The following is a 16,050-nucleotide window of genomic DNA, read 5'->3' as shown; positions in this document are numbered from 1 at the left end:
TATACTCTTTGTAGTAACCATATAAATATTTAAAAAGTATTGTTATTTTTATATGTCTTTAAGGCAACATATTTTTTATGTTTGGTCTTTTGAGATGAATGACCTTTTTAAATTTAAAAAGTTTTTTGTTTTTAAAATTTAAATACAGTATTTTTTATTAATTTTTAGAGAATTTCATACATTCATACAACACATTTTGATAATATTCACTTACCACTTCTCTCCTTAGTCCTCCCAGATCCACCCTTACTCCCTCCCAACCTTATGTCTTATTTGTTTTAAATATTTTTAGAACCTACCAAGTCCAATTTGTGTTGTCCAAATACTCTTGTATGTGGGTCTGTCTGTTGGTGCATGGGCCACTTACAAGAGACTACACCCGTAAAGAGAATTGAATCTTCATCCCCAGAAGCCATCGCTTTCAATAGTTCCTCAGCCAGGAGAGGGGGCTTGTGAGCCCCTTCCCTCTCTTTGCTGGAATGTTGACTGGTTTGGCGATGTTTAACAGCCACAACTACCATGAGCTCCTGAGTGCAGTGCCTTGCCGTGGTCAGAAGACACTGCTCTGCTCGAGTCCTCCTGTGGCTCGCTCTTTCCACCCCCTTTTCCATGATGGTTGCTGAGCCTTGTAGGGAAGGGGTGTGATATAAATGTCCCACTTGTGAACGAGCACTCCACCAACACTTATTCTCTGCACTTTGAGCAGTTGTGAGTTTCTGACAGTTGCTCACTGTCAGAACAATGTCAAAACAATGGACAGTTGCTCACTGTCCATTGTACCAAGAAACTTCTCTGATGAGGTTTGAGAGCTACAGTAACCTATGGATAGAGACAGGAACTTAGAGGGCAGTTTGACACTATGTCCATTTAGTAGGTTCATGCCTGGGGTCTGTGAGTTTCCCAACCATAAGTTCTTGGCCACATTTATTGTGTGTTCCCTCTTGTGGAGTGGGCCTTAAATCTAATGAGAAAGTGGTTGGTTACTTCTATAACATTTAGGCTGATCTTTATTGTAACACACAGGGTTCACAGCTAGTTAAACTTGATTATTTCTTATTATTATTTTGCCTATAACTTTCATAGCACCTTCCAGTACTATGAAAGGTAGCTGGCAGGGAGTAAGCTTCTTGGTCAGTATCAACTTGACTTCTCCATGTTCTCTGCCCTAAGTGTTTGTTGAGCCAGAGGTGCTTTACGTAGTTCAGGCTGGCCTTAGGAACATCCCTCCTCAGTATATTCAAAATAGAATTCATTTATCTTTAATCAGTCATTTGTCATTGGAGATGTTTATTTTGTTCCTGAAAGTTAGAGATTACTAAATATAGGCACATGTATGTATATATCTTAAGTAATAGCAAATGGGAAACTTACACATTATAAAATGATCAAACATCATCTCTGTAAAGAGTACTTGTTTTCTATAATCAGACTGGTTGGCATGGCCTTTGTGGTGGTTTGACTGGCTCCTGTCTTAGTTACAGTTTCTATTGCTATGAAGAGACTCTGTGACTATGGCAACCCTTATAAAGGAAAACATTTAATTGGGCTTGCTTGCCTACAGTTCAGAGGTTCAGTCCATTATCGTCATGTCATGGCGGCAAGGAAGGCAGCATGCAGGTAGACATGGTGCTGGAGCCGAGAGTCTTTACATCTTGAGCCAAAGGCAACAGGAAGTGACCTGAGACACTGGGTGGTATCTTGAGCATATATGAGATCTCAGAGCCCACCTCCACAGTGACACACTTCTTCCAACAAGAGCACACCTACTCCAATTAGGCCACACCTCCTAATAGAGCCATGCCCTTTGGGGGCCATTTTCTTTTAAACCACAACAGCCCCCATAGGTTCATGTATTTGCATGCTTGGTCCGTAACTAGTAGAACTGTTTGGGGAAGGATTAGGTGATGTGGCTTTGTTGTAGGAGGTATATTACTGGGGTAGGTCTTGAGGTTTCAAAAGCCCATGCCAGGCCCAGTCTCTTCCTCGGCCCCAGATAGCTTGTGGATCAGATATAAGCTCTTAGCTACTACTCCAGCACCATGTCTGCCTGCCTGTTACCATGTTTACCACCATGACCATAATGGGCTAACCCTCTTAAACTGTAATTGACCTTCCAGTTAAATGTTTTCTTTTATGGTTAGCCTTGGTCATGGTGTCTCTTCACAGGATTAGAAAAGTAACTAAGACAACTATAGAATAACAAACCATTTTCTTAGAAAATCACTTTTGTCCAGGCTCAGTGGTGCCCATCTCTAATCTCAGTACTTGAGAGGTAGGAAAGTTAACATGAGTCTGAGTCTAGTCAGGGTAATGTAGCAAGACTTCATCTTAAACAAATCAAAAGAAAACAATCCAAAGGAAATGCTAGCATTATCCAGATGCTACTTGTTTAACAAGAGAATTGACTTTTGCAAATAGGTAAGTGAGACCATAGGAAATCTGCCTTCCTCTAACATCCTTAGATACAAATTATTTTACCAAGCACCTCCCACTAAGCCTTCTCTACCTCTCTTTTATTTCTAAGCATTTCTAAGCCTGACGTGTAGCTGTGGAACTATTGGGTGGTTCTCTGGTTGCCCATCCCACTGTTTCTCAGGGCATTGCTACCACTAAGATCTGTCACCACAGTGGCAGCATCAAGATCTCAAATTACCCACTGCAATGTTCCTAGTCCTTGAAGTAGTATTGACTATAATTCTTGCTGTTCTTTTCTGCAGATTTGCCTTAAAAATTGACTTTCCCAATCTAGCCCGTTGAGACTTCTCATTTTTAGAAAATGCTCCAAAATTACACCCATGGATCACATTTCTCCTGGAATGTTCTCTGTCAGTTGCTTTTCTTGTAACATGAATAATAAAAATCCAGAGACAGATATTGAGGTTCAAGCTGAAGATCAGAGAAGCAAAACAGCCAGCCACTAGCTCTTACCTTTATCTCTACCCCAGTCCAAAATGGGTGATCCTGTCTCCACAAATTCTCAGAGTACAATCCAGACAGCACTGCTCTCCACCAAGCCTCAGACTGCAATTCTACAAGTTCTTGTCTCCTCCTGCCTTATATTCCTCTCTCCACCCAGCCTATCAGTCCTGTCTCCAGTGACTTTATTAAATCATAAACAATATATCACCACATTTTCCTGCTGTATTTCACTCACTCGTAAGTCTAGCTTCCTTTCTCTTTTCCTTTAAGATTGATTTTGTTTTTAGTTATGTGTACATATGCACATTGTGTGGGATTATGTGCAAAGAGTGCAGTACACAGAGAGGCCAGAAGAATACCAGATCCCCTGGAGGATGAGTGAAAGGCAGTCAGGAGCACTCAATGTGGTGCTAGGAAGCACTCCGTTCCTTTGTAAGAGCAGTGCATGATCTGAAACTCTAAGGCACCTCTCCAGCCTTGTCTCCTTTATTCTCTCCATTATCCCATTTCCTCCTTTTGCTTTTGTAGAAATACAAAATTACTGACTTGTAGAGTTTTGTAATCTAGTTGGAAAACATGCTAGGAAGTGAACATTTTTGTGAGAGTATGTTAATTATTATAGTATAGAAACAGCAAGTTTCTAAGAATTGCACTAGGACTCCAAACTCATGAATTGCACTGGGACTCCAAACTCAGCTTGAGAATGTGAGTCAGAAAATGTTTGCAAGAGAAGCTGACACTTGCACTGTGATGGGCGATTGGGAGCTGGTCTGGCAGTAAGGAGGAGCTGGAGGTGCTGGAAGGCTGCCCAAGTGAATCCTTGAAAAAATCACTGACAGTTGGGAACTATGAGGTTCTCAGGCTGAATCAGTTGATTGGATGCCAAGAGCAAGGATGGGACCCGAAAGAGGAGATAAAGCCAGAGGTGAGGTGTGTGAAGTAGCAGAAGCTTGGATAAAGTGAGCTTTGAAAGTGAGTCCAAGGGCTGGAGTAAAGTGAGGTTTCTCAAGGCCTTAGCTGTTCATTAGAAGGAAAGAAGTTTGAGGCATTTGAGCGTGAGCAGGAGCAAAGGACATTGAGAAAGCCTGAGGATAGCAGGGGGAGGGGGGGCAGCATCAGAGCTATTAGGACTAGAGGACAGATACATGGGTGCTTGCTAGTACTATAAAATAGTAGGCTCAGCTTGAGGAATATTTATCAGGGAAAGGACAGTCAAGTCCCTGTTTCTGTATGAACAAAATGCAGGCTGTGTGCTGATCTAATGAAATGACAGAGGGTTGAGAGTGATGGACAAAGACAAACAGGAGCTTTTGTGGCGAGTTCAAGGGCTACTAGAACTACTTGAAGAAGGCGGGTTGAATTGTGAGTCTTTTGGCGATAGTAGAGACTAGAAGGTGTAGGTATATCAGATATACATAGGTGAGTACTTCTGTGAAACATAACTGTGCAGGAGTTAAAGAAAAGAGAACAGACAGACTGATTTGAATTTTGAGATTTTCAGAAAGGGCGTGGTAAAAAGAAAAATAGATAAAAAGAGTTAAAGATTGATGGCAGAGAGCCATGAGCTCAAGTCCAGGCTGAGCTATATAGCAATAACTCATCTCAACAACATCCTCCACCCTAAAAAATGGACCTAGAAGCCAAATTGAATACTCCCACTAGACATTTCTGGAAACATTTGGGCATTGAACAAATATTAAACTATGAGCCCATATGGACAAGAATAAATTGCTAATTGAGTAAAGAAACAACAAATTTACAATTTTGAAGCATTATTTCACTACATATATGTTATTTGCCAAAAGAAAAAGGAGTCATTCTGGGGTAAAACAACCCAAATAATTTCATCTTAATCAGTGATCAGAGTGAATATTCTTGGTAATGGCAAATTGGGAATGGTGTCACTGATCATAAACAGCCACACATTTCTATCATGTTCTTCAGAATATGTGTGAATTCTGAATCTAGTCACAGTGTAGCATCACACAATCTCAGGATGGCACACATGTTATAAAAGCACACTTGTGTTAATGGACTGAGTGTGTGCGTGGGGGGGGGCAAGGAGGCCCACACTCAGGCCTGGGTGGTCTTCCCCAGGCTCTGAACAGAAAGCATGGGCTGCCTGATGCCTTGTGGTGCCGAGCAGCTAGACACTATCATGGTGACCAGAAGTGTGGTATGGTATGGAAGAGAGACAGAGGTATATCTGAAGAGGTGAAAGCAGTGAGAAGTAGGCTGAGGTGGGAGGCTTAATTGCCACCCTGGGCCACACTGAGGGTGTGAGAGTGGTATTGCTGGTACCACCTCCCTTGTCTGGTGTGGTGGTGGGAGCAAGGGAAAGATGCCCTCTCTTGCCTCTACTGCCTCCAGCTGGCAAAGGAGCTGGCCCTCCCCTTTACCAGCTGCAACTTGGTAGAGCCGGCCATGCACCTTGTCTGGGCCTCATAGTATACTTGATCCTGTTGACTGACTGACTGACTGACTGACTGTCTGTCTGTCTGTCTGCCCCCCCACCTGTTGTGGGTGAGAGAGCTGGCCCTGAGGTCATAAGAGTGGTTGAGATGGCCCCGCTGGCTCCTCACCAGCTTCAGCACTCAGGAGCTCCAGCCCTTCCACAGACCAGGGAGCCGACCCTCCCACTTACCAGCTGCAGCACTCAGGAAAGTAGGCCCTGCTCCTTGCCTGGGCAGCACAGAGCTGACCCTATTGACTGGGGTGTGAGTGAACCACCCAGAGAACACGTGTGTGGGAGATCTGGCTCTGCCCCTCATCTGCCTTATGGTGGTGTGAGCAGAAGAGAGATTCCTTTCTCCCAACTCCCTGTGGCCTGTGGTGGGTGGGAACGCAGGCACTGAGGTCTTAAGTGGGAGAGCTGTCCCTGCCCCTCACCAGCTGCAGCACTCTGGAGAGCAGGCCCTTGGACCTTCTTGCCTGGGCAGCACAGTAGTGCTGGCCCTGATGGTGTAGGTGTGGGAGACCCAACCCTGAGGGTGTGTGAGTGAGAGAACCAGACCCACCCACCCCCACCTGCTCCTGCTCATAGCTCCAAGCGGTGAACTAGCTGGGGCAGTGCTGGAAAGCTCACCCTGGTGGTGAGGACAAGCAAGAGCTGGAGGCTGACCAACCCTGCAACCACCTAGGCCCAGAACCAGGGTTATGGGTTGGCCCACCCCAATAGCCACCCCATCTGTGATCTGCTAGAGCACATAAAGGGGCTTGTCCTACAGACGCAAAGCTGCAGGATCACCTGACACAGGGCAACAACAGGATATCCCAGAGCAGTTCCAGTGAAGGCCCAGCATTGATATTGTAGCAGAAACAAGTCCTTAAACCAGACTAACGACTCTGCAATGAACATGTTCAAGTAAAGATGTATGGATCAAAGGGTTCACTTAGGGACTCACTGTCACACTTCACACTACCGCCCACAGCTTCCATGATGAGATTTTTCCTTTTTTTCCTATTTTCTTTCTTTTGTTTCTCTTAAACTTTATTTTATTTGGGGGTGGGAGGTTGCAAGGACAGAGGGCAGATATGAAGAGATGAGGAAATGAATGGGATGGAGATGCGTGATGTGAAAGACACAAAGAATAAATAAAAAGAAAGTTTTTTTCTTTTTTATTAAAGCACACTTGTAGAGGTGCAGAGATGGTTTAGTGGTTAAAAGAAAGTACTGCTCTTCCTGGGGACCCAAGTTTGGTTCATTATATGTGTGTACATGATAGCACATACTCAGGAGGCTCACGCCTGCCTGGAATTCTAGCGCCAGGGGCATCCAGCACCTCTGGACTCCATGGGCACCACACTCATATGTACAGACATGCACATGCACGTAATTAAAAATAAAATAAATACCTAAAAATTCACTTGGAACTTGGAAAGGTTACAACTAGGAAAGTTAAGCAAAGACTAAGAAGGGCCTAGGTGGAGGAGACCAAATGGACAAATGCTAGGCTGGATTTTGAAGTGGGCTCCTTTCATTATTGGGATAGTTAGTGAAATGGTGATGTCTGAGGACCAAGTGGCAGCGATGAATCACTACTGATTTCCTATGTATGATTTTGAAGGATGTTTATCTGTGTCGGAAATGCATAAACTAATTGGTAGTGATGAAGCATCATTTTGGCTGTGGTTCAGGAAAAAATGATTCTTTGTATATACTTTAAATTCTTTACAAATTTACTATGAGACAGGATTGTATTGATCTTACCTTCTGAACCCTCTTGATGTCATCTTTTTAAAAAGGTGATTTCGAGAGAGAATCTCATGTTGTAGCTTTCACTATATAGCCCAGGCTGTCCTTGAACTCACGGCTAGCTGTCTGCCTCTGCCTCCCAAGTCCTGGGGTTGTAGGTGTGTGTTACCAGGCCCAGTTTTCCTTTGAATTTCTTTGGCTTCAGCTGCATTGGCTAGCCTGCCTGTAAGATCACTACATTCATGAGGACTCCTCCTAATTACCCCAGTCTTTTACTGTGTACCAATTTTTAATGCTTTTCCCTTGGCCTTTCTCTTCTTTGTCCTTTAATAATTTCTTCTAGTACTTTCATTTCCAGACTTTTGGCTTTGCATCTTTATCCTGTTTTATCTTCTGATTTTTACAAGTCTACATTTTATCCAAACTTAGCTTTCTTAAGAACAGATGATCCTCAGTTACAGTGAGTTTATGCCCTGTTAAATCCATTTTAGGTTTAAAGTGATAAGTGAAAAAGTGCAGTCATGGTATTGAGACTATGGCTCAGTGGTAGAGTGCTTAATAGCGCATATAAATAAGGTCCTTAGGCCCATCCCGAATGCAGGAAGAGAAAGATGTACTTAATACACCTAACCTCTGGGCGTCCTCGCTTAGCCACACAGCACACTGTAGAATATTGCTCATGAAGCCGTGGCTGACTGGGAGCAATGGCTCTACAGCTGACCAGCTCATCAAGAAGTTGCTACATCATATGTCACTAGTTCAGGGATCAGTCAAAGGTTCAATTCAGAGTAGGATTCTTAATGAGTGTGTGCTGCCTCCCTACTGTTACAACGTCAAAATACTGTAACACAGACCATCTTAGGTCCAGATGGTCCATACTGCTTTCTCCATCAATTGAGGACCTGTCGTGCAACTCAGCTTTGGTTAACTCTCAAAGCTTAATAATGTATGTTCACATTTTGTGGAAAGTGGAGTATAACTTCAGTATTTCTAGAAATAACAAATGCAAGAAGGCGTTATGATAGAAAAGTGCAGAATCGTTGTCGCCTCCATTGACTCAGGAACAGGCATATAAACCTGTTCTCCGAAGAAAATGTAAGTCTTGTTACAATAGAAAGTTGCATTGTATGAAGTAAATTCTATTTTGATATGCAATTCCATGGGGATATCAGCCAGCAACATGGGGAATATTATCTTGTTTTCCAAATTTGTGTTGAGGGTGGAATATGTACAGTTTCAGAGGTTATGAAAAAAGTTTGAACTATGTGTATGAAAAAATGGTCTTCATTTTAAAATTGCCTTGGTTCTGACATGAACTAGATACCAGAATATCCTCAGTTGGCCTATTTAACTTTGAACAGAACTCGGTGATTCTTAAGAGATTGATCAGTAAGAATAGAGATGGCAAGGGTTTACTGCTGGGATGTAGCTCAGTGGTAGGGAGTTTGCACAGTGCACATAAGGCTCTGGTTTAATCCCCAGAGCAGCAAGTTTCCCATTGCAATTGTATTCATTGTAAAATGCAGATAAACACATTTCTTATCTAAACTTTAATTATATAATTTCCCTCCCTCCCTGTCTCTCTCCTTCCCTCCCCCCCTCCTTCCCTCCCTTTAAGAATAATGTTTCATACTCAAATTGTATGCCAGGCTGTATGAGTTACTGATGTGCAGAAATCCTTTTGGATATTTCAGTAGATTTCTAATCATGGGAACATTCCAAGAAGGATTACAAATTACTCCCCAAATGCTTGGCTTTGGTTGGACATTACAGATCTTTGACTTACTGATCTCTTCCTAGAGGAAACATTTATGCTGTAAATGAGTGTTTGCATAGTGCAATAGATCTTGGGTGGTCAAGCGGCTCTTCCATAGTAGCTGAACCCAGATCTGCACATCATAAATCTTGACATTTAATTGGTGCTTTTAGTATCAGTCTTAGTTCTTTATTTTAAGTGATTCTGTTTCATAAGAACATTACTATTTGAAAATCTTGGCCAACATCCAGTCTCTGAAGAAATATAATTTAATGGTATATTGCCAAGAGCATCTTATACAATTTAATATAAATTTTTTACTTAGGCCCAAATATCTCATTTTAATTTTCCAGTTCTTTATTGATACCCTTTCTCCGGATTGCATTGGGTCAGTCAGAGCTAAAAATTCATGTATCTTATTAGGAGCTTCTTACAGTTTAGGGACACAGCTACTTCACATGTGACAATAAGAAAACCAGGAAGGGATGTAATTTGGTATAAACTTAATTAAGTTTTTTATTCTTTGAAAATGTCATACACATGTATAATGTATTTTAATGAATATTTCTTTATACAATTATGAAAACTCTTCCTATAGAATTTACTGTTATAGTTTTGGTTACTTAATAAATCAGTCTAGTATATGTCTGGATTTGTTTCCTGTTTTCTGTGATTTCAAACATTTGGTCATGCTGTTGGTAAAGTGTTTGCTGTGTAAGCATTAGGGCCTGAGTTTGAGCCTTAGCATCCACCTAAAAGACCAGGCATGGTGGCATGTGCTTGTGATCCTAGTAATGGTGGGACAGCTAGGTTCATTGGCCAACCAAGCTATTCTGTTTTGTAGGTTGGTAAGAGAGACTGTCTTCAAAAAAAAAAAAAAAAAAAAAAAGAGGTACCTAGTACATAAAGCATGGTACCTGAGGTTGTCTCCTGGCTTCCACATGCACACCTAAATATGTGTGTACCTGTACATATATAACAATGTATGCATATACACCCACATGTATGCACATGTGCTTACACACAAAACCTTTACACATTCATTCAAAAGTAAACAATAACATAAGAGTCAAGAAGACGGTGGTACTTAGAGGGGAAGAGGTGTGTGTGTGTGCAAACAGATGACTTCTAGATAGTTGGCAAGATTCTCATTGTATGAACAGATGCTGCCTATTTTAATGTGTGAAGCTGCTTGTCAAAGGGTCACAGGCAATGCAGTGAGGTGGACGTTTTTCAGGCTCCAGTTAGGTAGAAACAGCAATCAGATCATCAGGTGAGAACAAGTGTGCAGCCTTAGTCTCTTCAGCCCTCTCTCATGCATCTTCTCATCCTCCCACTATGGGAAGAAAAGGTGGAGTACACACTGGCATGCCTGTGTGGTTTTGTCATTCTCACCATGCTTTTACATGTTTCCTATTTAGTTAAAGACTAAATGGATTTATGAGTGGGACAGAGACTTCCAATATTTTTTTGTTTTTTTTAACTATATGTTTGTCTGTGTGTCTGTGAATGCACACATGAATGCAGGTGTTTTCAGAGGTCAGAAGAGGGCATCATATCCCCTGGAGCTGGAGTTAGAGGCAGTTGTGAGTTGCCTGACATGGGTGCTGGGCACTGTATTTGGGTCCCCTGCATAAATAGTACATGCTCTAACTACTGAGATACCTCTTCATGTTAAAATGGTGTTTTTGATACTATATGTATATTTTTGTGTGGGTATGTGCACATTATATGTGTGTACATGACAGCACATACTTGCTGGGTTCAGAGGTCAATATTGGTTATCCTTAATTACTCTTTACCTTTAAGAAGGGTCTTTCATTGAGTCTAGCTCACTGATTTGGCTAGGGTGACTGGCCAGTGAGCTTCAGGGATCTGTCTACTCCCCCCTCCCCACCCAGTGCCATGTTCAGTTTTGTGCAGTGTTGGAGATCAAGCCCAGGACTTCATGCATGACGGAACTCATGCATGAACTAGCACTCTGCCAGTTGTGCTACATCCCCAGGATTTCTAGCCATTATTTAAGGAAATACATTTTCAGTAATGTAATAAAAAAGGCTGTATGTTAATATGTTTAAGGTTTTTACTAATGCAAATGGTCATTTGATAGGTTTGAAGTAAATTAAACCTTTTTATTTTTCTGTACCAGAGGCCTCTTTATTAGCATCCACGACAAAGGGCACATTGCTTCAGTTCTTAACGCATGGCCAGAAGATGTTGTGAAGGTAAGTTATGGGTTACTGCACTGAGATAGTTTGCTATCTTTTCTGTCCCATGACAGATAGCATAGTCTCGATCTCATTGCTGTGAGCAACATTGTTAGTGACTGTCACCTAATTAATGTCTCTGAATTTCTAAAGCTAATTAATTTTATTATTAGGCTATTTAGATCCAATTTTCCTGTAATTTCTAAGTTCTTAGTGTTTCATTTCTTTATAAAAATCATTAAATATATATATATATATATATATATAATATATATGTGTGTATTGAACATGTAGGGCATACAATTTCTTTGAGCAAATTCTTTTATTGTGTTTTCTGTGTTTACTCCACCAAGTTCAAGGTAGGCAGAAGAAATCTATTAAATCATTCCCTATATCATTATGACCTTGAGGATCTGTGAGTTATTGAAATTTAAAGTAATAATTTTTGAGTGTGTGTGTGTGTGTGTGTGTGTGTGTGTGTGTGTGTGTTGTGAGTGTGGGTACGTTCGTTCCATAACTTTGGTCATGGGGTCTGAACGCTGGTCAGGTTTCCGGGGCAAGTGTTGGCCTGCTGAGACATTTCCCTGGCTTGATATTTACTGTAACCAGAAGTTTGGAGAGGGTTTTTAAGAATTGACAAGGAGAGTGGAGTTCTAACCAGTACTTTCTTGTCCTAACAGCCAGACATTAGACGGTAGCCCTGCTTCTTGCTCTTAATCAGCACTAAGCTGACCTCTACATGTATGACTTGGTTAATAGTCTACTTTATCTGTGGGACCGCAAAGCCCTGTGTCCCTTTAAAAGCTTAGGATAGTGTTTGGCACAGGGCACTAAATAAGTCAATGCTTGCTTGGAATAGCATACTGAAGAGTAAGATATGATCTCTACTGTGTAGTTGAACACACATGTAAGAGAGACAATTTACTAGATAAAGTGTAAAGTGCATGGTAGAATTGATGCTCTATTTGCTCATTCTCAAGGTATTTTATCACAGAATTCTTTTTGCCCTGTTAAGACTCTTTACTCTTGAAATATTTCCAATAAGGCATAAACTAAGCTAAGATATAAATATCTCAAAATTAAAAAAATGTTTGAATATATGATTATAATTTTGTAGATAAATGCATTCATAATTAGGTAACAGTACTAGATGGGAGAGGAGCCTAGAGAATAAAAGTTAAGGCTAACAACAACGAAATACTTTTTAAAAAAGCATTTAAATCTTCATATTTAAAACATACTTCATTTAACATAGACATGCTATCAATGAATGGCAATGTATACTATTTAAAATATTGAAATTGTTGAAAATTATACAGCTTCAGTGCTTTTAATTATATAAATTACTCAGATTACAGGTAATTTATATGATAAAGTTACTATCTTTATAGAGTACACATTAAAACATTGCTAAGTATAGGCAGGCCAGCTGGGTTCCCCGTGTTGAGAACTGCATTTATGAGAGTGTGTGTCTACAGCTATTCATACAAGTGCCTCTATCTATGACAGTACATTAAATAAAACAGTGTCTATTAAATACACAACAGAATTATTTGTACACTGAGAAATGTGTCATAGTGCTCAACAAAAGCATATATATATTACTGTAAATTAGAACTGCATTGAACTAATGGTGTGTGATTACCTTCTCTGTAAGAAGAGCATAAATATGTTGACTGGTGAAATTCAGGGGAAATTGTGACTTCTTGCAATTAGATAGGGAAAAGTTTTTGAAGGGAGTATTATGGAATATGCAAAAAAAGTCTCACCTCTCCTTTTTTTTTGTGGTTTTTCGAGACAAGGTTTCTCTGTGTAGCTTTGGAGCCTATCCTGGCACTCGCTCTGGAGACCAGGCTGGCCTTGAACTCACAGAGATCCGCCTGCCTCTGCCTCCTGAGTGCTGGGATTAAAGGCTTGAGCCAACAACACCCGGCTCACCTCTCTTTTAAAATGTCTTTAAAAACAATTTTCTAATACTTGTTTTTTACAGTACACAAAAATCTAAGGAAACAGGTCTCGGCAGTGCATTTTAAAGCGTGTCTGACATTAGGGTGGCGTGGAAAAAGTACAGTGCTGAGGGCAGACCCTGGTTCTGGTTCCTTGGGCCTGCCTAGGTGCCTTATCTAGGCATAGTCGTTTAGTTTTCTGACTTTCCATTTCATGATCTGTAAAGTGAGATGAGGAAAATGAGCATGCCCTAGGCCCCTATTAAAAACTATGACTTTCTGAGGATAGGAACGGTAGCCACATTTTTTTGGAATTTGAAAACAAGTATTGTGCTAAGTTCTTTACATATCATGATTTCATTTTATGTACCTGTGAATCTATCTAGTTTACCACTATTTATTGGCTGTTTACTGAGTGCTAAATGTTGTACCAGATGCTGAGATTACAGTGGTGAGCAGACAGAGTCATTCTGAAAAGCACATGTATCAGTTTATTTTTAAACTGAGAACAGAGGGCCTGGAATGAGGGCACAGCAGTTAAAAGCAGTAGCTGCCCTTCTCAAGCCCCCAGGTTGATTCCTAGCACCCACAAACTTCCAGTCCAAGGGAATCCAATGTCCTTTTTGCCTCTGTGAGATCAAGCATGCCTGTGATACACAGACATACAAGCAGGCAAAACACCCATACACATAAAATAAGTGAAAAAGTAAAAATGTAAGAAATAAAAGCTTAAGTTCATTGTTATTCTCTAGTTACTTTGAGTGCAGCATTTTAGAATTTCTAATAAATTAGGTTTGTTTTAACTTATATTGTGGCCATCTTCATAGAATGAAGACTGAATACATTAATTTTAATAATGATACTAAATTCTGTAAAGTAAGCCCTCTACATGAGTAACATATATGATTCATTATTATTCTAAGTATGTAGATAAGTTAGGCAAAATTTGTCAGTTTTAGGGAAAGGTTACCAGGTAATATTTTAGTAGACTGTACTGGGTATGCTCTGGAGATAACAGAACAGTGTCAGGCACTTCCAGGAGTAAGCGGTTAGAGCGTCTTGGAGCAGAGCTGTGCCTTCTGAGATACCTCATTATGGCCCAGGGGCATCCGCTGGTCTGATAGCTGCCCTCTGTCTTTTTGTTTGCAGTTTGAGCTCTAATTCCCATTTGTCCTCTTGATTGAAGAGTATGCTATTTGGGTTGTTTGAATTTCTATTTCACACCTTCTCTTCTTTTTTTTATAATAATGTAATTAATCATACATATAACTTTATACAATGCTCAATGTATATAGATAAAACCTATTTCTTCTCCCCATTCTTCCCTAGTGACTATGGTTAAACATTCAGTTTATGTGTATTTAATGTTTTCTTGTGGCTCAGTGCTACATTGTAGGGCATTCATTGCCTTTGGGATCAGAGAGCGGGAAAGAAGATGAACTTTTTGTCTTTCTTTCTTTCTTCTAGGCCGTTGTGGTGACTGACGGAGAGCGTATTCTAGGCCTGGGAGACCTTGGTTGTAATGGGATGGGCATCCCTGTGGGTAAACTGGCCCTGTACACAGCCTGTGGAGGGGTGAATCCACAGCAGTGCTTACCTGTCATTTTGGATGTGGGAACAGAAAATGAGGTAAACACTTTGAGTGTTTTAAAAAGTGGTGCCAAATTTTGCATTTTGAGATTGTGTAATAATTCTTGAACTTCATAAAATTCATTCATTTTTTTCTGTTACCCCACTCCCCTCAACTCTGCCCCCAACTTTTATAAGGAAATAGCCTAGTCTGTGCTTTTCTCATCTCTGTAATATGCTTTGTGGTTTATCTGCCTTAGTCGTCTCAAATGCTTTGATAAGTATTGATGCATTATTATTTGAAGCACATGAATTACTCGTAAGAGGTCATAATCTCTTCCTAATTTTCTTTACAGGAGCTAATTCCATTGGTCCTATTAAATTTAATCAGCTTGGACCTTACTATTCTAAAAGTTTGTATTGAGTCTGGGATAGATGATTTGGAGTTCAACTTTTCTTACTTCCACGTTAATATTTTAGAAGAATTCCATCCGTATTTTATCATCTCATGTTTTTATCATGTACAAACAAAATTATATTTAGCTTCTGTGCATGAACGCTTATTTAGCCTTTATCCAAGGAAATATTTTGATTTAAAATATGGCTTCTCTTATGTTTTCTTTTTCAATACTGATAGAAATGACTTAGTTATCAAAGCTAACCTGTTTAAAGATGCTATTTTAAAATTCTGTGTGTACATTGATACTAAGATTTTATTTTAATTTTCATATATTTTAAAGCAAGCTGAGATGATATAAGGAAGTCAAATAAAATAAAACTACAGGATCTATGATGTATCTTGAAAATTTTAGGCGTTATTGAAGAGGAATTAAAAACTGTGAAATAAGTGTATAATAATATGAACAGTTTTAAGCCTGGGCCTTTAAAATGATTTATTTATTTTATTCATTTGTATGAGTATTTTGTTTGCATGAATGTCTTTGTACCACATACATGCCTAGTACCCATGATGTTAGAAGTAGGTGTCAGATCCACTGGAATTGGAGTTAGAGATTGTTATGGGCCACCATGTGGGTACTGGGAACTAACTCAGGTCCTCTGCAAGAGAAGCCAGTGCTCTGAACCAAAGGACTGCTCTTCATATCCAGTCCCCATCTGGGCCTTTTTTTGCAAGGTTATCAGTATCGTGTGCACATAGAGGTACTTCATCACTGGGATCTACAGTAGAGATTCTTACATCGACAGATTGCATGAGTTATCAGAAATAAATGGTTTCATGAAAGTGGCTCTTAGTATTGTCAAGTTGACTGGAATTTTCACATTATCTGCTTTTAAAATGTATCACATTATATTGGAGAAATCTACTTGCTATCTAATTTTCAATGTTTACTTCCATATTTGTCCTTTGGTGTTAAAAGTGCTGTATTATTTTTGGCATGTGTATATGGATGTGATGTGCATGTGTGTATCTGTGTTTATGTGTGGGAGCATATGTGT

General features: G+C 40.1%; 1 protein-coding gene across 1 annotated transcript in view; it reads left to right on the top strand.

Moving 5' to 3' along the window:
- Me1 (malic enzyme 1) overlaps positions 1–16,050 on the top strand; it is a 111,469-nt gene that overhangs the window by 35,083 nt on the left and 60,336 nt on the right. Inside the window, exons 4-5 of the mRNA XM_027411007.2 lie at positions 11,020–11,095; positions 14,491–14,652. Of these exons, the coding sequence (XP_027266808.1) occupies positions 11,020–11,095; positions 14,491–14,652 (238 nt within the window). The remainder of the gene's footprint in view (positions 1–11,019; positions 11,096–14,490; positions 14,653–16,050) is intronic.

Source organism: Cricetulus griseus, chromosome 4, assembly GCF_003668045.3.
Source record: "Cricetulus griseus strain 17A/GY chromosome 4, alternate assembly CriGri-PICRH-1.0, whole genome shotgun sequence".
Classification (NCBI taxonomy): domain Eukaryota; kingdom Metazoa; phylum Chordata; class Mammalia; order Rodentia; family Cricetidae; genus Cricetulus; species Cricetulus griseus.
The sequence above is the reverse complement of the archived record's forward strand: the minus strand, read 5'-3'. Positions and strand labels throughout refer to the sequence as shown.